Below are 23,575 nucleotides of genomic sequence, written 5' to 3'. Positions count from 1 at the left end.
TCTTTGCCAGGCAGGTTTTACCTTTTTGTCATGAGGCTTGTGATGGGATTGAGTTCCTGTGAAGCTGTTTCTGCGTGTGTGTGTCTCTGCCACAGACAGAAAGGCTCTTGTTTGCCTCTTCAGTGGGAGCTGATAATATCCATGAACTGAACTGAGACTTGACCCCAGGCTCACTTTTCCCTCTTTCAGCTGTATCTTCATCTGGCGGCTGAGCTCAGAGATGACCATCAACATGCGGCAGCGACTGTCTGACATGAAGCAGAGAGGAAAGCAGGCAGAAAAGTCTCCTCCACACAAGACAGCTGGACTCATGAGGTGAGCAGAGTAGACTAAGGGAGGAGTGGGTGGCTTTGTAGGGTTTAATGTGAACAGTGTGGCACTGGGATTCAACTGTAAGGTTTCTGCTGTCTTCACTGATAGCGTCTCCCAAAAGTTCTCTTACTCTTCTGTTGGATTTGCCATGGTTTTTATGCCCCCCTTCTTGGCATACAGAAGCCTAACCGTGATCTTCCAGACTGTGAACTTCCTTACTTAGTGCTGCTTCAGTGATTGCTACGTGTATGCAATGCCCCTTGTGTCTTAATTTAGTTTAATGATATGGTCAGAAACTTTAATAAGCAGTTTACCTAGCAATACTGAAGCTGGTACACAGCATCCCATCAGGGAAGCCTTGCTCCTTCATGAATAAAGTTCTCTGGATCTAGGCTGATGCAATTTAAGGGCTGTTTTCTGCAGTGTCCGTACTGAAGTATACCTGTGAGTTGTAGGTGTTTGCTGTGTTGATCATAATTCTGAAAGAGTCCTTACAGTTGTGCTGTTCTTTTGTTAACTATTTTCCAGAGGCTTTGAAAAAGGTCACCTAAAAATAATCAGAACATAAATAATAAACATAAAAATCATTTCCACGGGAAAAGTTCTTGGCAGCTAAATCATATTATTATTTTTTGCTCGGTAAACAACGTATCTAAAAACAAACTACCACAGCCTACAAACTGAATAGATCTAAATTTATCTGGTGACCTTTCTTTAAAACTGGTGCTGAAACACAGACCCTGGTTTTAAACAGAACAAGAGCGACAGGGGATTATGGATTATTAGTGGAATGTATTTGGTTTCTCTGTAATTAGTAAGTAGCTGAGACTAATTTGACTGCAAGCAATGCAGGAGAGAGTCCTGATCAAGCTGATATGGGATCGAAGTGGGGAAAAAAGGATAAACACAGATTTTTGATGCTATGTCCCACAATTTCCTTCCTTCAAATGACTACATATTGAGTTCTGGATATAAAAGTGCCGAAGCATTGGAGGACTTAAACACTGGTTGTTGTGTTGAGTATCACAAGGACTGTCCCACTCCCTTTGAGAGCAACTAATGTTGAAACAAGTCTGTCTGCATAGTTTCAATTGGGAAAGTTTTGATCTGCTCATTCTTGAAACAAGTCTTGTCTAATAAGTGTTTTCAGTAATGATGCTGGGAGAACTCAGGAAGCCTTTTTTCTAGCCAAAATTCTGGAGCTGTCAAGCAATGTGCTTTTTATAGCAGACTCTCCATTATTCCAGCAGCTGCAGCCTTACCCTACCGAGGCTCAGCCTGTGACAGATAATCCCGGTCCTCTTCCGCATTAGGTGATACTTGTTTCCGTCACAGACGCTTGCTGAAGGGCGGTGTTAGTGCCACGCCAAGCCCAGCACTTTATTAAACTTGTTTGGTAACCTCTTTGCAAGCCTGGAATCTACTTGTTTGGTCAGCTTCGAAAGCTTGTTTTCAGTTTTGATCGACCGCTGTGGTCACTGGAGATCAGCAGAGACATAACTGCAGAGCATTTTGGATTGGGACTGAATATGGAGGAAGAGCCTATTGGACCAGCATTACTGAGGTGGGAGAAGAAAAACTAATGAACTTGAGTAAGACTGGTTTTCTAGATGCCCTGTACCTGTTCTGGTTGTGTTTCTGAAGTCTGTCTATGTAGTTTGCAGTGGAGACGGGTTGCACCTTGTGCTATAAATCTGTTGTCTCAAAAGGACTCTCAGTAGAGATAAGAAAGGTCCCTGCCTGGTGATGTGTCATTTGTTCTATGATATTTTCTCTAGAATGGTATTGCTAGAACGTTGTTGGGGTAGTAATGCATTCTCCTAGTTTCAGATCATGGACACATGACAAGATGAATAATCAAAATAATACTCGGGGAAACAAAACTGAACTGAGGAGACAGCGGGGAGGTGAAAATTTCCAGTTCAAGATAGCGCTGTCTCTATCCAGCTGTGACTGGCAGGGCAGGGATTGGCCCAGGTGAATAACATCTGGAGAGGAAAAATGCCTTTGTGGGTCAAACCAGTGCTCCATGAAGCCCAGTATTCTGCCTGTGACAATGCAGTGGAAGATGCTATTTAGTGAGACACTGCGTGAGCCTTGTTACGTGTACCTTTGTGGTCCTTTTGCCTCATGCTCAGTTGTTGCATCAGGGATGTTAGGGGGTGCCTCTCTGCCTGTTCCATTTAGTATTTTGTCATGAACCCATTGTCCACTGAATTTGTATAAATCTTTTTTGAACTTTGTAATATTGTCTGCCTCTGCAACCTCCTGTGGTGATAAGTTCCAGGAGTTTACTGCTTTCTGTGGAAAGAAGGACTGGTTATGTCTGTATTAAACCACACTCCTGCTAGTTTCATTGAAATCTCCTTGCTTCTGAATATTGTTAGCTTTGGCGAACTATAGTTCTACATCCAGCTATCTGTAGTCCCCATAGCTTTGTAAACCTCTATCATAACTTTTCTCTATCTAGTCTTCTCTCCAAACTAAAGAGTCCCAGCATTTTCAGTCCCTCCAAAAACTTCTAGAGAGACTAAAGTTTCTCCTCTGAAGGGTTTTTCTGACTGGCTGTTATGGGACTTTGGATTATTTTGTAACTGATCTGACCTGTATGACCCACAGTTCTCCATAATGTCCCTGAGAGCCTTCAGTTCTGCCTCTGTTTGTGATAATTGCAGATATGTGCTTTTCTCTCATCTGCTGAATGTGAGGAGCTTTGATTGTTTGGGATAATAGAACTTGTACTCAGCTAATATTGCTGGTACATTTTGGTTTTGAGGCATTTATATTTTCAGAGAAGGAACCATGTAAAGGCCTTTTTGTGCAGTTTTGAATTTGATCCAAGTATGCATTTACTGTTTAGAAAAGCTTGTCTCAAATTTTTGGAAGGAAAGTTTTAAATTGATTTTACTGTGGAATGCTTGCAGGGCTTATAATCATGTTTTAGCTGAGCATTAATATTTTTTTTTTTTATTTTAAAAGGCACTTTTTCTGTGACTTCCATTGAAGCTCTAGTATAAATAGCAGGAAATAGAAATGTTATCCAAATTAAATTGTCTCAAACTAATATATGTATGCTGAAGAAGTGCTTTGAGCCCCAGATATATTTGTAAAGAAGATCTCCTTATCAAATTCTCAGTGAGGTTTTGGTCCAGTCCAGGAAAGCTGTGTGGTTTCCAGGGCTCAGAATGGGGCAGGCTTTTGATGCCGGATCAGAAGTGGTGCTGTGCTGAACTACTGCAATTATAACACCAGGGAAACTCTGAAGTCAGCAGCACTATGATCTTTCTGTGGGGAAAAGCAAGGTAACTTTCTTTTTAAAACGCTTAGGCATTTGAGTTGGGGGGAAAGGAGGGCAATCAGCTAGTGATCCCTACCACATAGGATGTTACGGTTGCATAAATAGGCCCCTAAAGCTGAGGGCTGGAGTAGCACAAGATCAGACCTGGAATGCGGACAACATACCACTTTAAATGGATAGTTGCCATTCTTGTCTGTTTTGGTTTGTTTTAAGAAAAGAAAGAAGGGTTGAATTCAGGACATGCAAAAGAATACAGAGTACCTAATATCAGATGTCTTAATACTAGAACGCTGGCACTTTTAAGTCTATATATGCATCCTGAAGACTTTCTAACTGAACGTCCATCTCTGCCATTGACCCTGTACTGGCAGACCCTTTAGAAACTGGGAGCTGAAGTGCAACTGACTCTGCCCATCTGTACAGGCAGAGGTACTAGAACCGGATAGTTCCTCAGGAAAGGAAGAAGACAAGAGAAAGGACAATTAAAATCAGTGCTCTGAGTCACATGTATCGTGAGAGTTAGACATGTCTGTACATGCTATTCTGGGATAGCGCTCTGAAACATTCATTCTGGTATAATGATGCTTTGTTGGGGTTTGGCTGAACCTGCTCTCAGCAGGAATTCAGCAAAACCCAGAAGTCCTATTCCTTCACTTTCAGAATGCTCTTCTGTGGTGCTTATTTGGAGCTTATTTCAAGCAGCTCCCATGTTTAAAACCTCACCCTACATTACTCTGACTTCCATTTAAGCATGAACAAGAATTGAGGAAGAGTGTTGAGGGGATCTGTGCAACAGAGAGGCTTAGAAGAAAATCCAAAGTACATAGAGGAAGGCAGGGAAAGAAAGGAGAAAGTAGTGAGTTCAAATTGAGGGATTGACTTGTGCAAGCACAACAGTTAAAACACTCAAGACCTTGTGAACCTAGGTTTCATTTTCAGGAGTATCTCAGTTTGAAGTCAGTGGGCCAAAGATCCTTTTGAAAACCCCATTCAGTTATCTTCCTTCAAGTCACAGGACTGAGTTTGAAAAGCATATTTAAGTTGTAAAAAGGAGGATGTGGAAGAGGGGCATGAGTTTTTGCTGGTGTAATACAAGATAACCTTACATCTGTATCAGAAACATGTGCCTTCATAATTTGTTTGTCACTTCTTGTGAGGTATGAAGAAACACCCATCTGACTTCCAAAATATGTTTTGCATTCTTTTACTCAGCTTTTTTGAGGATATTGGAACACACTTTTTTCCCCCTTACTAATTCTGTCAGTCACCAGGAAGACATCTTTATATTTGTAACATAAAACATATTGATTGCAATCTTCCCTTCTCCATTTACACCAATGACAGTACATGCAGGAGTTTAGCAAACACATAACCTTCCCTTGCCATATCACCTCATCATAGTGAGGTATTCAGCTAGTTAGATGTTAAAATGTCTAATAATCCAACCTGTCTTCCTCAATAAACTCCTCAACCAACCATGACAAATACAAGCAGAAGGATGCTATCAAAGTTACTGATACAAAACTAATATTGCCTACCATGTATAAATGTAACATACCTCATCGGATGAAACGTGGCATAACCTCAGAAGCACTGTGGTGCTTGAGATTTGTTGGAATTCCCCTGCTTAGGCACAAGAATCTGAGAGTGACAAGATGGACACACAAGGAGACAGTAGAAAAGATGAAGAGACTGACGAACTCAAATGTCAAAAGTAGATGAGGGCAGCCAACATGAAACTGTTTCACTTTCAGAGGACTCTGCAGACTACAGTCAGTTTCATTCCTTTTTTTGCCAGAACACCTCAAAGCTTATCTGAAAGGGTTGGGTAGTTATTGCTCAGCCACTCCTAATAAAGTGGAAATTAACGTTCTGCCACTGTATGGCAAGAGAAAAGATTAACATACCTTAACTACTTCTTACCATGTTTTAGTACTGCCTGCTATCTGTCAGCCACAGGAGAAGCTGGTCTCTCGCCAGGCTGCTCTGTATTTGGTGGATGAGCTATTTTTATTTCATGAATAATGCTTGGCACTCAACACCCACCAGTGATATCCTATAAATGTCACTAATGATGAGTTTGGCACTCTAGCTCACGGCCACAGAGTCAGTGCTACTCAAATTTATTTATTAGGGATTCTTCATTTGTTCAATTACTGTCCAAAGTGGGTTAGCTTATTTAGTTCTGTTGGCTGAAGGGGTTGAGGGGTGGAAGGGGAAGAGGAGAAGAAAGAGGGAAGATAGGGTTTGGTGTTGGTAAGTGCAAGGGCTTGGTATTGGGGAATTCTATGCTGGGAGTGCCTCTAAGGTCTGTGTGGGAACACTTGTCTGATCGACTTTGATTAAAGATCTGCCCAAAATATGTTTTACATTATTCCTTGTTCCTGAAGGCTAAAAAAGGCAGCACAGCACTCTTATGGTGTGTGGGCTGTGCCTGCAGGTTCTGCGTGGTGCAATCCTTGATGCAAACTTGTCTCTTACGTGATAATTTGCCATATACCAAATTGCTGTCAAACCGGGAGTATCTCTGTGACGTTTTTGATGTGTAAAATAGTTCCAGAGAGGAAATGCTTAAGGGTGGGAAAAATATTTGCCTTTCAAATATGCTCTTCCATACTGACCTTGTGAATTGGTGGGGTCTGAAATGGAAAGACAAGTTTCATTCCACTTGACTTTCTTATTCATTTACTTCTGTTCTGATTTCTGTCATCATTCCACACATATGAGACAATTGCTGTGGCAGGCTCTACACACCTTTGTGGAGGGTTTAGCTTGCCCTGTTTCTCGGAGATGATTTTTGCTAGAGCGAGTTCTGTTTGGGAGAGTTGAGGCAGCCTGCTGAGTGTGGATGGAGGTCGGGTGGAGAACTGCCTGCTGTAGGGATTGAAATGGTGGGTAATTCTTGAGATAGACCATAATGCTTCCAATTCCTGCCTTCCAGGCACGAGTCCATCACTGCTCTGTCCTCTGTGCCTGCACTCTCATCAGACAGTGACAAGGATGGTGAAGATGAAGGGAATGATGAAGATGAGTTACGTGGGCTGCAGTCTTTCCATATTCAGTCCAACTGCAACACTGAGAGAGACTCAGGTATAAATGGGAGAGGGGCATGGGCAGAGATGGAGAAAAATGGCATGAATGTGAAGTGGGGGGAAAATGAGAGACACTGTCTCAGGGATGACAAGATACGGGCAGAAAGACCAAGACAGAAACAGATGGATCGACACTAGTGGGTAATGTGGAGTTGCCTATTCCTGCATCTAAAGAGGGGTACATTTCAGAGTTCTCTGAATAGAAATCCAGTTGTTAAGTTGCCAAGTTTCTTGCTAGTACCAGCTGGCCAAACAAATTTTGAATTAGTGTCCTGGGCTTGGGTCTATAAGCTATTAGAAGTCCACAGAAGACAAAAGAGATCTCACGAAGGATTCTAGAGATGTCTAATAAAACTGACAATAGAGACAATTACCATTACAAATTTGAGGTATTTTTATCACAGATGCTACAGTGTATCAGAGCAGGGTTTTTTTCCAAGCCTTTGGTGGGTGACTGCACTGTGGCAGGTGTTCTGCAATGGGTCTGCTGAGTCATTGAAAATATTATATAAAACAGTATGTCTCCATAAAATTTGGATATAATTATTTGGTAGGAAAGCATATATTGGCAGTGGTCTGCTGGTTCAAAAGGTGTAGGAGTGCTGCCTTTGAGGAAAGATGAGGTAAGAGGTCTTTAAAAAGTTGGACTGCTGGCCAAGGATGTCAACTAGGTATATATCTTTTTCCTTTCCAGATCCAGACCTTACCCTCTCAAGAAGCCTTTCCCATTGGGAAATGAGGAGGGTGAGTTACTAAACCTTCAAATTGTATTTGTTGTCATAGGGAAACTGAAAAAGAAATTCCCATGGAGATGAAAAACTTCATTCTCACTGGTAGGAAAGGCGCAGCTGCAGTGGAAAACCAGTGAAAAGCCTCTCTGTGAAAAATGACTCGGGGATGGCAAAATAAAGCCTAGTTTAAGAGGCAGTTTCATGTGGGTTTGTTACATCGGTATCTTTTTCATCAGATGTTATGCTTTTGTCCCCTTCACTTCGGTCATGAATGTCACGTAGTGCTGAAGCCGATCACATACTTAGATCCAGGGAGATCAAGGGAGGAATTTTAATCTGTCTCACAGACAGCTTTGGGGCTTTCATGGAGATGGACATAATTGTGGTTTTTTGTGGGTCTTGTGTTTTCTCTCCTGTTTTTCCATCAGCAGAACTCAGTCCCTAAGTCTGCCTTTCCTTCAATTTCCTGCAGGCCAAAGAGATAGCGGCAATCCAGCGCTCAGAGGCACCAATGAGCAAAATGCCCCGGCAACGTGGGCGCTGGTCACAGCCAACCAGCAATATAGAGATGACTGTGAAATCCATGCTTGACTTGCGTCAGTTGGAGTCTTTCTCTGTTTCCCGTTCTCCGAGTCGAGACTCACTCTCTCAAAACAGCAATGGGGACGACAGAGAAGAGCAGGCAGATCTTCCTGTACACATCAACAAAGTAAGGGCAGTACTACTCTGAGGAGGTGGATCTATTCTGAGTGCATCTGTCCTGCCTCTGTTTATTATTACCTACATTTATTACTACCTGATGCCATTCTTTCTGTCTTTAGAGGTCGCTCTAAATGCCTTCTGAGAAACCTGTTTAGATAACTCTTTTGTAGTTAGTACTCCTGCAACATGTTATCTTATAGCAGAGCCCATATGGGATCCATGTTTCTTTACAATGACAGGGAAGACCTCGTGTTTTCTTTTAGCTCTGATTATTTATAGCAAAAACAAGCTGAGAAGCTGAGCTTGGAATTACAGATGTGTACCTGGTTACCTGTTAGCACACTCTGCTGGGGTGCATTTTCTTGACTCCAGTAGCCACTGAAATGTGGTTCAGATGACACCCTTACTTGTGGGCTGTGCTAGATTAAGTTCTCTTTAATCTTTGTATCGAAGGGTCACAGCAAGTAATGCGTGCTCATACCTCAGAAAGCTAATGCCTGTTTTCTAGTAGCAGTCTGTGCTGCTGCCTAACTTCATTAGAGTTTTTCCTTCGTTTATAACTGTGTGACTGAGAAGAGGATTGGGCTTACTGAGTGCAGTAAATCAGTGTTTTTCAGCTGTGCCCCACAGACTTCTCTGAACTATGTGTGATCAGTCTATAAAAGGTAATGGAAGAACCTGCTGCCATGTGGCTTACATTCCTGATGTGTGGTCAAAGAGGGATGGGGAGTCCAGTACTTCACCAGAGAATTTTAGGGCATTGCAAACAGGAAACAAAATAGGAAACTACAGTAGGAGTCTGTGAAGTTTAGTAAATAAGGAACAGGAAAGACATAGGAGTGCTGTGTTTTCTGATCTCAGATTTATGATCATATTCTGTGCTGTAATGTGTACTTTCTAGCTCTGCATACCTCTTGCTGACTTAAGGAAAAACGCAGGTAATATCTAGTTTTCTCTCTTTTCAAACCAGGTTGGCAGCTCAATGCCTCCCCAAGATAATCAGTCTTGTGTGCGACCCCAAGTGATTCGGCTTGTATCTTGTGAAGAGGGGATTTTCTCTCAGGAACTGGAACCTTCTGAGAGCGAGGAGTGTGTAATCTACCCTGAGCAAGACGAAATTCATCCCACAGACTCTAGCAGGTTAAAAATAAGCTCTCTGCTGTGCATGGCTTAGACATTTCTGTTTTAGTTTGCTTGCAGCTTGTGTGGTAACTTGGATGAGTTGACTTACTGCCTGATTGATGCCAGGCATGTTTACTTGAGAGTTTTATGCCAGCCCGATGCTAAAGGAATCTGAAACTAAGAAGGCACCATTAAAATAATCTTTCTTCTGAGGAAACTGCACATTAGCAGCCTCCTCCAAGTTTTGTTGAATATACAACTTGGGAGCAGCGTTTTTGCTTTCTCATTTATCTGGATTGATACAAGCAAGGGAAAACTTGGAAGCTGGAAAACCACCCTACAGTGATGTATGCGTGGCAGTGAAATGTCTGCCCAGCAGAAATGACAGGACACTATTATTTGTGACAATTTCAAACCTAATTGGGCAAGAATTTAACAAATGTAGTATGTCATGACCCTTTTGTGGGAAATAGATGAAATTGAAAAGGACACTGGAGACAGTGGAGACCTTTTTTCTTCCTCTTCTGTTTCATCTGCTTTAATTTTACCTCACTTGATTGTTTCATTCTGTGCTCCATTTTTTTTCCTTCCCCGAGTTTAATTTTTCCCTTCCCGTCTTAACCTGATGCTAATAGCTGTTTAATTTCCTCTATCTCCTCCTGCTCTCTTACAAAGAGTGGGCTGTTAGGTTTAGACAGGCTTTTATGCAAAAGCACATGCCAAGATTTTGCAGTTGAAGACGCTAGGTTTCACCCAGTTTCTTTTTATTTACATTTTTAATTTTATTATGATAACACTTGAACAGAGCAGACCCATGTGCTGCTTGTAAGAAAGGGAGGCGCTCTGGTGGTGTTGGATACAGACCGAACACATCTCAAAGTATACAGAGTTTGCAAGCTGCCAGGGGTAATTGCCATTCAGTTTTATTGAGTGACTTCTGCTTCCTACCTTATCTTGGAGTATATCTGAAACCAAAGTATTTCATGAAGTGGAAAACTGAAGTCCTCAGGCATCAGGCAAAAGAATGGTGCTGGTGTCATTTAACAAAATAAGACTCCTGAAATCACAACAGAAATCAGGAACCCTGTCTAACAATATTGTATTTTTGTATGATTTTGTATGATTCAGTAAATTAGTCTTGCTCAAACCCAGAATCTTCTCTATTTTGCAAAACAGAAGTTGCCCAAGGAAGCAGGTCATAAACGTGGAAAAAATAATATATTAGGGCTCAAATCTACTGTCATGCAGGTATAGGCCTGTTTCTAGTCCCTTTTTCATTACATAGACCTCTACGTTTGTTCCTCACCTATGCTGGAAATCAAGCCAGGGCAGTGCTGTGCTGGTGCCTGGTACTCATGGGAAACTGACAACGCCCAGAGTGTCAGACAGTCCCCTTGAGACTTCACTGTCCAAGCTTAATGAAATGCAAAAAATATACTGTGTAATGGTGAGAGAAATCAACTTCTTTTTCTCTTTAAAGCCTTACTTTTGTAATCAAAGGTGTTGCTATCACAGGTAAGGCCTTATTAAAGGTAGAATATGCTTCTTTACATGTAAAACAAATATCTCTTCTAGTGCTGTATCTTTCCTGTCTCTCTTGTAGTGAGTTCCAGGTAAAAGCACTGCCCCATGGGAAGCTAAGTAGAGGTTATCACAGTAATGGATGCCCAGACAAACACAGTCCTGACAGTGCCTGCTCTGTAGATTACAGCAGTAGTCGTCTGTCCAGCCCAGACCACCCGAATGAAGGTAAGATGCAAAGACGTTATTAAGTGCACTTATGTGATGTGATACGGAATGCTGCAAAAACTTGCTGGGGCGATTCTGTACCATGTTTATCAGTTGCTATCCTGATCTCTAATACTTGATCCTCTTCCTGAGCTGAACTGAAGTCACACTCCTATTAGTCTTGCTAGTATTACTGTAAAGATTCAGGTGCACTTGAACAGGCACTTTAGTGAAGCCACTGTAGAAACCAGAGTTGGTTAAAGTGTACTTTACTTGTGCGCCTTTGGATTTCTTTTACCTTGCTAGGTAAGGAGGCAGGTTCAGTACTGATTATCCCATAGCCTATGCTGTTTGTGGGATATGGTAGATTAGAGAATTACGCTTAATGCTGACCAACTTTTGATTTAACATTCTAGATTCAATTTAGCATCTTTGTTGAATTTTTTCTTTTTTTTTTTTTAAATCTGGCTTATGTTACTGTGATTATGCTATTACAGCACTGGGATTTTTGCCTTTTCCCAGATTCTGAAAGCACTGAACCCCTAAGTGTGGACGGTGTCTCAGACCTGGAGGGAGAGGAAGGAGAGGAGGACGTGGGTACTAGCATGCCAGAGGGAGAAATCCCCCAGACACCCGATCAGGAGAAGTTCCTCAAACAGCATTTCGGGACCCTGGGCAGCACTGATGGAAAAGGTACAGCACTCTGCTTGATCAGGAGAATTCATGAGGTCACTCCAGATTTGTCCCCTGTATAAATCAAACCAGGCTACAAGTTCTGCTGGGCTTTCATGGGGGTGTGTGTGTACGGGGGGGGCAAAAACGGGGAACCAATGTAGAGAGACCTAAAGAGCAACATCTGATAACTCCATTGGTCTGCGTGCAAGTTTGTGTGGATGAGATTAGGGTCTGTGTCAGTTTGGGTTAAGTATTGTCCCTGGAATTCTGAAGAGCCGTTCTCTTGTTCCCGGACTAGTTTTTCCTGTTGTACATGAAAGTATTAACTGTGTGTTCACGACCCCCTCCCGCCCCCGCGATAGATGACGTGTAGTGGCCTCTAGTGGTACATTAAGGCAATAACAAATGTCACAAAAGAAAAGGCTGAAATGCTGGGTGGAGGGAGAGAATAAGAGGAGACGTCAGAGTGGCAAAGGAGCTGGTTAGTCTTTATCGACCAACTCCAGAACAAAGCCTATCTTTTTGGAATTGATAATAGTTTCAGGCAGCAATATCTTATGTGAGTTGTCTGTTTTCTTCTTTCCTTTTGTTTTTTTTTTTTCCTCCTTTGATTGGTTTGTTTTCTTTTTGATGCCAGCGCCTCTCAGTCCTGCAGGCAGGATAGGACACAAAGGGAAGCGAAAAAGGAGGAGGCGTACCCTTAGGGAGAGTAGCAGTTTAAGGCAGAGTAATCTAAGTAGAACAGAAAAGGCAAAGGCAATGACGTTATTTCATTCTCTGTGGTTTTAGCTCAAAAAATCCCCTTGGACACGGGGGAACATTTGATAGTCTCTGTGATAAGAAAATGCATGTGTCAGAATGTTTGTTCTGTAACTAAGCTGCTCCCTTTTTCTTTCCCCTTTAACCAAAATTTTTAGGTGGCTCATGTAGGAATCTGGAAAGAACTGAAAACCTCAGTATTTCCTCTCGCTTTCTTTCTCAGTCCCCGGCTCTCAGGTATGGCTCTGCTTGTTTTGAGTGTCTCCGTCTTTCTATTTTTACTAGTATGGGTAGGTCTCTGGGTCAAAATAGTTGAGCAAACTTCTGGCCTTGGTGTGCCTAGGCACAGCAAAGTGTTAGCATAGCACTTGGCAGGCTGGTTGCAGACCATTGTGATTTGGCCAGGCCATCCTGTGTCACTTTAGCTGTTCTATTTCTTCCTAAAGCAACACTGTTGTTTTGTTCTTTTTCCTCTTTCAACAATGTGCTTAATTGTTTCATGATTAGTGCCTTGATTGATTAAGCTGGAGGAATCGCTAATCATCTAATTTACTCTTCACTGTTTATGCTCTGTTTATTCTTTTGCATTTCATTCAGCTTGGACAATGAAAGTAGGCTTGTCAACTTTTCCTTTGTTTTGCAGTCCTTTCTTACTCAGCTTTGTTTCTCAGTCCCATGACTTCACAGGGTGCGCCAGTGTCTCATACAAAGCCCCATGGGGATATTGTTGTTCTTCAAAAAAACCTCAACCCTAAAGCACCCCAAAAGGCCTCTCCAAGCTGCTTCCCTTGTTGTTTAAAAAAAAAATCCCAACAAAACAAAGAAACAAAACAAGAACAAAAAATGGGGTAAATACTTTTGTTGATTTGGGTTCATAAATGTTTAAAACAAGCAAATACTCCTGTATTCCTTTAAAATAACAAACTGAGTTCTCAGCTCAAAATAATTTCATTGCATGGGACTGAGCAGGTTTGGGTACATCTTCTGTGGTTCACCAACTGTGCCTAGATTCACGATGACAGGGGAATTTTTTTGTCATTGCGGTATTCAACTGCTGCTGTCAGGAGTGCCTCTTAGTCTGTCTCGTGTTGGGACTGTATGTTTGGGAAGAAAGCTGGTGGTTAGCTATTGCATAAGCTTCTGGAGAGTGGCAGTGATGAACGAAGGAAGTCACTGGCACTCTAGAGATGCAACAAGAGCGGTAGTTTTAGGTTATGAAAGCCTCTGGGCTTTTAATCTGTTCAGCTGTTCAAACGTGTCAGATTGAAATTTGCCTCCTTTGCGAAGTAAGCCCACTGTGCTTGTCTGAAGTGGAGAGGAAGAGGAAATTAAGCTTTACCTTTTGAAGATACTGACCATCTTTCCTAATAATTATGCTTTCATAATGTTAGGAAAGCATAATTACTTTCTTTTAGGCTGTCTTAGAATTGAAAAGATTTCATTGTTAGTAAGGTGAGCCGAGAGAAAAGACCTGCCCTGACTTTGCCCAGTCTTCCCTCTGCCTGGAATTTTCCTTCTCTTTTGCTTTCACCTTTTGCAATGTTTCCCCTGGAAACAGTGACCCAATGCTATTTGTAATTGCGCAGCCTAAGGTCAAATGCCTGAAGATCAGTGCTTCCAGGGATGAGCAGCACGAAGTGTTAAAAGCCTAGGGCACTTTTGACTTAAAAAAAATCCAAATAGGGAAGGGCTCTTTATCCCAGAGAAACTGGCTTTAATGTGTGTGCCTGTTTGTCCAGGGCAACATGTTTATTTGTTTTAACTGGGATTTCTTTATCGTGCTCTCTAGACGATTGTCACTCTCTTCGTCAAATCTGATACCGGATTCAAAGCCCATCGAACCACCAACACAGACCAATCGGCTTGCACCAGACCTGTTGAAAAATGGCAGCGACCATCCTGGTGATGCATTGGAGAACAGCCAGCTCCTGGAGAGTGTAAATTCAAATCGGGCTGTTTACATCCAGAAAAAACGCAGATCAGCTTTGGAGGCCGGCAGAGTTGGTATGGCTCCTGGACGGGTTATTGCATCCTTCCCAGAAGGCCCTGTGAATGCAGTGATGAGAAAGGCGCAGTCAGTTCACGACCTCGTACATGAGGGTAAGGACACACGTTGGAATGATGGTATAGACCCAAGAATGAAATGGGCAGATTTAAGCTTGAGTAGAAATTTAAATTAAGCTTATGTCTTTCTGTGTTCTGAGCTACAGGCTTGCGTATCTTCTAACTCTTGGCCTGTCAGGGGAAAATATTTTTAATTTGTAATGCAGATGCTGGTCTCTTAATTATCAGTCTCTGATATTTGTCTGGCAGCTGTGGAAGAAGCAATGCCAAGGGTGAGATGAACTATTTGCAAAGAAATTCTCTCTTGCTGTGGGTGGTGAAGGAGAGAAAGAGGGAAGGAAGAGACAGCAAGAGGGAGCTTACTGTATCCATGCATTCTGTGTGAAAGAACTCAATTTTTGAAACAATCAACTCATGGACCATCAATAAGCACTTAGGTTGTTTTTAAAAAAAAAAACCCAAAACTTTATCACTGCAACATCATATGTAAGTTTTTGCCTGCTTCCTCTGGCCCCTCAGTTAATGGTCACAGTGGTCTGAGGTCTTCTGGCCATACGCTTTAAGAACAAGTCTCTCTCATCAGGTAAGCAGCAACGTGTGAGCAGGATGAGGGATGGGCAAAAAAGAAAGCTGTTGAGGTGTGATGGTTACTAACATGAAGTAGTGGTTCAGTACATCTCTCCCAGGGGCTGAGCTGAGGCATATAAACTGGAGCAGCTCTGTTACTTTCCAGTTTTGGAATTCACTGCAGGCTCTGGTCTATTTTTGGTATGTTTGTCTGTTTAATTTTCACAGATAAGGGTCCTGGAGTGATATCCTCTGCCAAGCAGCGTCCTCAGACTCTTTTGGTGGTTGAGAAGGACCCCAGACCTAACAATTGCAGGGCGTTATCAGCCAGTATGTTGAAGATGGATGGACCTGGTGCTCTGCTGGCCAAAGATGTCAGGGCTGCAAAATCAAAGTCCTACATGAATCCCACAACCAGCTTCCGGGCTAAGATGTCAAGGAGTGTATCTGTAGGGGAAAATCTGTACCTTGGTTACTCCACCGAAACGTTGACTGATGGGAGGACTAGCCCTCCAGTGGCAGAGAAGACACAGTTTAGTTCCACAGCAGATGCTGAGAAGATCAAGCTACCAGTGAAAGAAAATGTTCCAGTGAAGCCAGCACTTCAGCCAGTTGTAAACTGCTCATCTCCTAAGTCCTTCCACAGCAAGTTGGCATCGTCGAACCGAGCACATCTGATTCTTGACATTCCCAAGCCATTGCCTGATAGACCCACACTGGCCTCCTTCTCACCCACTACCAAAACAAAAACCCTACTTGAGCCGCAGTCTCCGCAGTCACCTGCTGGGGCCTGTAAAAAGAAACCCTCTTTTCCTGAGGTCCGAGCCTCCAAGAAGGAGAATCAAACTGCTGGGTCTCTGGTTCCTGGTAAAGAGATCCCAACAGGACTTGCTAAGGACAGCCCATTGGAGAGTCCAGTCTCAAGGACAGGTTGCCAGGATGAGCCAGGGGTCACTAATCCAAAACTGAGGGAGTTATCAGAGGGCCGGCACCTAAGGTCTCCTGAAGACACACTGCCCAGGTGCAGGGAGAGGATCACCGGCATCGCCTGTGTGCTAGACAACCAACCTGGACTTTGCCCACTAGACCCCATCAGGCCGAGGTCTCCTACGTCTATAACTGCCTCGGCACAGGTCTCAGGTGTGCATGGATACCCATCTCTTCTCTTCCCCCTTCTGTCTCCTGTCTTTGTGAACCGCCTCACGATCCCATCACATTTCTTTACGTCCAGCTTCTGGCCTGTCTCGTCTTGTCTGCACCTGTCTCGTTCCATAAGCCATCCCCTCAATGGTGAGACACTTCTTCAACCTGACATCTTTTTTTCAGTCTTTAATTTCCATTTCCTGTGGGTCTTAGGTCTGAAGGTCCTTTTCAATTGAATGTTTTACAGCCTTTGGCACTCTCAGGTTTTTAGTCATACAGTTACCTGTAGGGGTTCAAAGCTCTTTCTAGTCAATACTAAAAGCTGATGTACAGTGAAGGTTACATCCCCTGTGCACCTCTCAGCATATCTGACCAGCAGATGAAGATGCAGGCCAACATGTGCTAGCTGAACCTAGCAAGCACAGATGATGGTGACAGTGAAGTTATGCCAGGCAGCTCAGGCATTACTTTGTTAATGTGCAAGTGTGCAGGGTCCAGGAGGGTTTGCATACAGTTTTCTTGCATGAGATAAGGCTTGACCAAGGTGAGTTCCTTGCTGTAACCACCTGTGAGAGCGAGAAAGTCTCTGCTGCTATCACTCTGCTTCGAGGACGTGTCTGCAAACTGGGTATGCACTGCACGTGCAGGCCTAGCCTTTGGGTTTGAGCATAAAGAACATGGATTAGTTTTTGAATTATCTCTAGTTTGGAGGAAAAGGTGTGAGGTGGGAAACTGTTTCACATGCTGACAGCAGCTCTTGGATCTGTTACGGGCTCTAGTTTAAGGTACTTCCATCAAATTAAAACTATCGGGTAACTTCAAACTGAAGCAAAAATCCTGCCCTCCAAGGCAGGCAAAGCTCCCGTGGCAGAGACAACACAGTTTAGTCCCACAGCATCTGCTGTGGGATTAAAACCTCTACAAGGTTTTCTCTTGTATCACAACCTGAAAGGAAATATGCCTTCCTGAAATATTCAGCTGAGTCGTGCAGTAGGAAGCTGGATGCTAACCACTGCACTTATACCTTGTACCTTCAGGGAGCTATACAGTGCACAGTTTGTAATCCCTTTTGCTATGTTGTTCTTATTCATATCCGAGAAGGGACATCTCTGTAATCCTCTGATCAGTTGCTTTCTGTGGTACCAGGCTGTTCCACCATTTATCGCAATGGTTAAGCGCAGTATTTCTGCACCAAAGTATTGCAGAGGGATAACCTGGTCTCGATGCACTGTTTTTTCTTTTTGCATTTCTAGAGGGATCAAATGCCCTAAGATTGAAGCACTCTTACAGAAAACAGGAAATGTGCTTTGTTTGAGGGACCTGCTGTTCTTATACCATAGGGTAGCTGCTCTGTACAACAGCGACTGCACCTGAAACTTTCAGACCCTGCCCCCACGGGGGTGTGGTTTCCTCCAACAGCAGATGCAGCCTGGGGCTGTGGAATCCCATTCTACAGCAGAGTTGTACAGTCCACTTGTCTGTACTCTTTAGCCTGAGTTTTCTCTTCTAGACTTGGTAACCAAGCTACATAACACATGGGTTTGGGTCAGTTGCTGGGAATCTTTCTTTGCAGAATTAGCACAGACAGTGCATAGAGAACAATTTTTCTGCAGCAGTGATTATTACTTTTTTTTAAAGCAACCCCCAATACATAGCACACCCTTACAGAACGTTTAGCAGCATCCTTTAGTGAGTTAGGATGATTTAGCACAGTGGATCCCCAATTTTTTTTTTCCTTAACAGACAGCTGTCAGCCTTCAGCTTCTTGCAGGACAAGTTTCCCAAATTTTTAGTGGTAGATGCTGGAAAAGCTGTTTAGATCCAAGTTGGCTATTGCTGTGAACAATTTACTGTTGCTCCTGTGTATCATAGTGTGTCAGTTTAGATTAGAACTGTAGGGTTGTTCTGCTTCTGACATGCTCTGTGACTTCGAATTTCCACTTTATTTTTCTGTCCTTCCATTTTCCTGCCTGTATAACAGCTGCAGATAAAGAGACTTAATTGTTTTTGTTAAAGCATTTTGACATTTGCAGTTAAAATGCTGTATATTGTTGCCATGTTTAATATTCTCTGCTAGTTTCTGAAGAGCTCTGCTCTGCACACCCGCGAGGCAGAAAATGCCTGTCACTCAAGCATTTACATTATGTTTGTGACCTCTCTCCAGACTGGCAGCTCACAAAGCTGGAGACCAGCATAAAAAGCATGATCAGAGGAGAAATCCAGAAATGATCATGAGAAGAAACAGCTGGGTTTAAAACAAAAAGAGGGCAGAAGGGGAGCAGCCAAAAAAAAAAAAAAAAAGCCAAGAATCTTGGACTGCACTGAAGCCCACTGTGCTCAAACTCTACAAGGTTGAGTGATCTGGGAACAAAAAAAGCAGATGGAAGGATTTGCTCATGCCCCTTTGTTCTTTTAGATGTGTTTGTTTATGTATAAATAGATGTTTTTCTAGCTGTATTTGCTTATACATCATCTAAATGTATTCATAAAATTAGCTAAGGTCCCCTCCAGCCTGTTCAAAGATGACATTCTTATAAGTGCAGAAATAATAGAGCTAATGTGACCAAGTTTTGTTTTTAGGTAACTAAATGAAGTTGAATGGCCTTTGTCCAGCCCTTTGCAAATTGAAGATAACTGCAGACTGTGTGTGTGTCCATGTCTCTGTTCATGGTTTATGTCTAATGCATGGAAGTGTTAACTTTATTAAAACATTGCAGGCCTTCAACTCTGATGCTTTGGAGATAATATGTGGTGGAGGCAGGGAGAAGATGGTGTTGCTCAGTTGCTTGCTCTTATTTTTCATTTTTGAATTATGGTGTATCAGCACTGCATATCCTGGGTTGCTCAGAAATGTGATTCTGTTGTGATTGAGTTTGTTTGTCAACGCTCCTCTGGACCTCAGTCCTCACTAGAGAACACTGTAATAATTCAGTATAATGCTACATCCTCAGAGCTTTGTTGTACACTGTGCAGAAGGATACATTATGGGGAGTGTGTAGATTTCTGACTAGGTGGAGGATAAATCAGAGGCTCCACAGATGAGTCCTTTTTGCCACTGGAAGCCTTCACTTAAACTTCAGTTTAATTATAATTGAGAATGGGATGGGTAATCTGTGACTATCCTTGACTGTAAGAAAAATTTGCAATCTGAGAAAAAACATTGTTGACCTTGGAGAGGCTAAAGACTGGAAAAATAGGAACATCTAAAATAAGCAGCATGTCTAGATGGTATGAAGGAAAGCTCATGTAGAACTTGCCTGTTTAATGATTGGCTTAAACCAGCCCTAAAAATTGAACGAGAAGTATGTGCACATGGTCTTTCAAATATATATATATAAAAAAATAATGTTTTCTTACCCAACTGTGAGATTGCAGGTATTGGAGTGTGTCTGTGCCTTAGTTGGGGTTTTTATTTTTTCCTCCCCTTCAGAATCGTGCATCAGCATAGAGCAGTGTGAGCACGTGGTATCCGAGCTCCAGGACAGCATGCGCAAAGCCATTCATCTTTACCGCATGGTGAGTGACCTCAGACATGGGCTCTGGTACAGTGGCTTGGCCTTACAGCCTATGAGCATCAAATGTATGTGCTTGCTGGCTCAAAGTGTTCTCTTGACTGGGTGTTAAGTGACACAACCTCCCTGGTCGTCCACTTGACTGCACCTTAAGCTTGAACCGGGGAGGCAGGAACTGCTGATTTCCAACTTTGGATTTTCCAATGACTTGCTATGGTACTCCGAGCAAATCAATTAACTTTTCAGTCTGTTTAGCCTATCTGTAAACTGAAGATAACAGTACACTTTTCTTTCAAAGGGATATTAGGGAATTATTTAAATCTTATACAGTGCTTCAGAGATATGAAATATTATAGGAGATTTAAGTTTTATTATCCCCATCTCTTCTCTGTCTGTGATGCCTGGGAAAAGGATTAGCAAATATGAGATACCATAGGAATCTATCTGTGAGAGGGAACATGCAACCACTTGCCTCTCCCTCTCTCTGCCAGACCAAAGTTACATGCAAATCAATATAACAGCTCTTCGTTCCTTTGCTTAGCACTGAGCTGTGAAGTCTCCTGTAATGAGTGTGAAACTTCCACAGTGAGCTTCTGCCATGTGGTCCTCTGCAGCTCTGGCCTTAGTGCTTGCATTAACTCCCTGACCTTGCTCTGTCCCTGTGACCAGCTGCATCTGGCAGACAGGAAGAAAAGGAGACTGTGACCCTGTGCTGCAGCTGGGAAACATAGCACCTCCTTAGGCCCAGTATAAGGGGAACACTACCCAAAAATGTGCATCCCGTCTCTATCCTATTGGAGTAATGCCTCTGGATTTTATGTGACTAACGGTATTGGATGCGTGCCCTGCGACATGACTAAATTGGCAGCCTCAGATGTTGAAGGACACTTGAGTGGTCTGCAAATTGTCATGGCTTCACTTCCCTTACGGGCTGAAACTACTTACTTGGTGTTCTACCTAAACCCCAGTGCATTCTTTTTTTTTTTTCTTTTCCCCTTCTGTTTTCAGGTGTTAAATGATACAGAGTCTTCTACTGACAAAGATAAAATAGCAGGCCTCCTGACAGAAACATTCTCCTCAATGAAGAAAGAATTGGACTCTTTGAAGGATGAGGAAGAGCTTCCAAAGGTTAAGGAGGTACTGATGAAGCCACAAGATACCACTAGCCCACTGAATGAGGGATCTGGTGCCAATCTACCGAGTCCCAAGAGTTTGGGAGATGAGCAGACACTAGCTTTGCTGGAACAGTACTCAGAGCTATTGCTGCAAGCTGTGGAACGACGCATGGACAAAAAACTCTAAGAGGGGTGGCTTTCAGGTGTTCGTGAATGCACAGAAATAATCCCAAGAAGAGGACCACAGAGAGAGCTTCAGACCGATGCTATCATCGCGCTGGTCTAGGGCTGGTGGGGAGACCTTTATAAATTGATTTCCTCAGGCCCCTACAACTGACTTGCTCTAATTCTTAGCAATGTGCTGGCCACAATTTTAATATATTTTTTTTCCCCAATGGTCTTCAACTTCCTGTCTCTAGACAAAGTCTTGAAAGAGGAGTTTGGAGGAATTGCCTTGAAATTTCTTCATAGCCAGGAGGTCAGGATGTTTGGCACCTAAAGAAACAAAGAAAATACAGTTTATCGAAGAAATTCTGAACTGCTGACTAAAAACAGAGGAGTGCAAGTGAAGCCAATCCCTTCCTCTCCAAGGCTTCAGGAGAATCAAGAAGCAGACTTTTATGGGTTTATTTATTAATTTATTTTTCTGACTGTTGCTCTGTCACATTTGTGGCTGTTATCTTTGTCCTTTAACAAAAACTGTCAATCCCTTTGCCATATCCCAGCGAGAAACAATCTCTGTATTATGAACCCCCAACAGGGAGACAGGCTGGAGTGTCTGTGCAATTAATGAACTGTTTTCTGCTTAAATCTTGTCTTGCTGTTCTTTCTTTTCTTGCCTTAGTTTTGTTACCTGGAGTAATCCTATTGTTGTCATGACAACCCTGTCTGCTTTTCTCTTGTTTCGAGATAGTCCTCACACTGTATTTTATTTGCATTCACCTCCAGGGAACAGTTCTGCAACCCGTGGGCCGTGCTTTGGAGATTACTCAATGAATTCAGTAGTGGTATTTTTAATCTGGAATTTGATGTTATACTTCAGACTGGGGTTTCTGCAGACATTTTAAAAATGGGATTTAGATATAAATATGAAAGTTTGTTTCAGCCACCTTTCATGATTAGGAATTGGATATTGACTTTGATATTATAATGACTGGGCTAATTTGGAGTGATGATTTATTTGTTGAGAAGTGACCTGGAAAAGCTGGTTTCAATCTCTTACAGTGTAACTCTGGATTTGAGAGATCTTCAGTGCAATGGCTCGTCCATGTAATTTGTTCATTTCACTGTGATAGGAAAATGTTTTCTTCTTGCCCCCCCCCCCCCGGAAAACAGAATATTTACATCCCAAGAAAGCTGGGATTCTCTTACCTTTTGTAAAGCTATTTCAACTACCCACAGAAAATGGCTTCCCAAGAACTTTGAAAAAGATATTTTGGGATGTGATTACCACCGTTCCCCCTGCCCCCAGCCTCTTTGCTTTTCATGAATTTCTTGTCTGAGAAACAGAAAATCTTCCTTTCTCGCATTTGTGTGTGCAATACTCTTCTCATCCTGTGGAGCTTCTCTAAGCCCATGCTAACTTGTGTTTGTTGTGGCTTAAAACTGTCCAGTGATGATTTTTTTGGTCAATGATAAGCTAAGAAAAAAAATTTTCAAGCCAATGAAATTCTTCAGCACCTTCCTCCTTCCTCCCGCTCCTTTCCACAACAGGGACAGATATACAAAATGCTTTATTTCTTCCTCCATCTCCAGTCTCTCTTGTATTTATTTTAAGGCAGAGCAGTGTAGTCCCAGTTTATAAAACTAATGCAAGCAACAAGTTTTAGGTGGGAGAGAGACTGTTAGCATCTGTGGAAGTCACTCAAAGCCAGCCAGACTGCCTTACTTGGTTCCACAGGTCACCAGTTTGAAGCAGTTTTCTTTCATTTTACTGTCCTGGCTGTCATCTCTTTGAAACCCTGTGGCACTCGGAAATCTGCTCTGCTGACTTCCTTCTGTGACTGGAGATCTGCAGTGCAGCCTTTTTTGGGCTGACCAGACTGGTGTAGGATGACCCATTTCTTCTGAATAACTCCAGGGCTGAACAATCTGCAGTTCTCCCCCCTCCCCAGCAGGTTTGCTGGCTGATCGCCACTGCCGAGTGCTTCAGGACTTGGCAGTATGAGGAGTACTTTGAGAGTTTTCCAGCTACTTCTGCCTGTAATTTAAATCTGTCTAACACGTTTCAGGTGTCCTTGCTAGCCTTTCCTTCCATGGTCTTGTACTGAAACTTTAAAAGTGTTATTTTCTAGTCCTGTCTCAGCATTGCACTGTGCTGAATCAGCTGGTATGCTCGGTCCCATGGGCAGCTTCCTTGCACGGACAGGGTTTGCAAAGGAAGGCAAGTTGAAAACCAGAGAGGAAATTTCTGGCAGTTTCCTTGAGTGAAAAGGTGTGCTGGAGATGCTGTGAGTGGAATGTATGATGGCAGTCATGTTGGGTCTGTGATGGAGTTAGTTTGGGTCAAGCCTGCTTTTGAGGTGATCAGTTCCTCCACTTTCAGACTGTGAACATATGTCCTAGTATACAGGAAATTTCTTGGTGTACTGGGGCCACAAGACACTCAGGTAAAATATCAGTCCCTTCAACCCAGGTACATTTTGGTACTGGCGATAACGGTTTGAGGGTCCTTTATATTACTTCCCTGTGCAATTTTATTATTTAAACTTTGAGGTAGTGACGAAAAGGGTCATAGATGATACAGAAGAACCGG

The 23,575-nt window shown here is 42.7% G+C and overlaps 1 protein-coding gene across 4 annotated transcripts in view; it reads left to right on the top strand.

The window, feature by feature from the left end:
- Window positions 1–22,140, top strand: part of MAPKBP1 (mitogen-activated protein kinase binding protein 1) — a 101,170-nt gene extending 79,030 nt beyond the window's left edge. For 2 of the 4 annotated variants that reach the window (XM_054198143.1, XM_054198141.1), the window contains exons 20-31: window positions 190–315; window positions 6,552–6,700; window positions 7,397–7,446; window positions 7,906–8,142; window positions 9,106–9,275; window positions 10,861–11,006; window positions 11,508–11,678; window positions 12,578–12,656; window positions 14,209–14,519; window positions 15,279–16,340; window positions 19,624–19,709; window positions 20,714–22,140. In XM_054198143.1, the coding sequence (XP_054054118.1) occupies window positions 190–315; window positions 6,552–6,700; window positions 7,397–7,446; window positions 7,906–8,142; window positions 9,106–9,275; window positions 10,861–11,006; window positions 11,508–11,678; window positions 12,578–12,656; window positions 14,209–14,519; window positions 15,279–16,340; window positions 19,624–19,709; window positions 20,714–21,007 (2,881 nt within the window). In that variant the 3' untranslated portion in view covers window positions 21,008–22,140. The remainder of the gene's footprint in view (window positions 1–189; window positions 316–6,551; window positions 6,701–7,396; window positions 7,447–7,905; window positions 8,143–9,105; window positions 9,276–10,860; window positions 11,007–11,507; window positions 11,679–12,577; window positions 12,657–14,208; window positions 14,520–15,278; window positions 16,341–19,623; window positions 19,710–20,713) is intronic. The other 2 variants (XM_054198144.1, XM_054198145.1) reach the window with 2 other exon arrangements.
- The last annotated feature ends 1,435 nt before the right edge of the window (window positions 22,141–23,575 follow it).

Source organism: Rissa tridactyla, chromosome 4 (assembly GCF_028500815.1).
Source record: "Rissa tridactyla isolate bRisTri1 chromosome 4, bRisTri1.patW.cur.20221130, whole genome shotgun sequence".
In the NCBI taxonomy this organism is placed as follows: Eukaryota; Metazoa; Chordata; class Aves; order Charadriiformes; family Laridae; genus Rissa; species Rissa tridactyla.
This window is presented reverse-complemented; position numbering and strand designations above follow the sequence as displayed.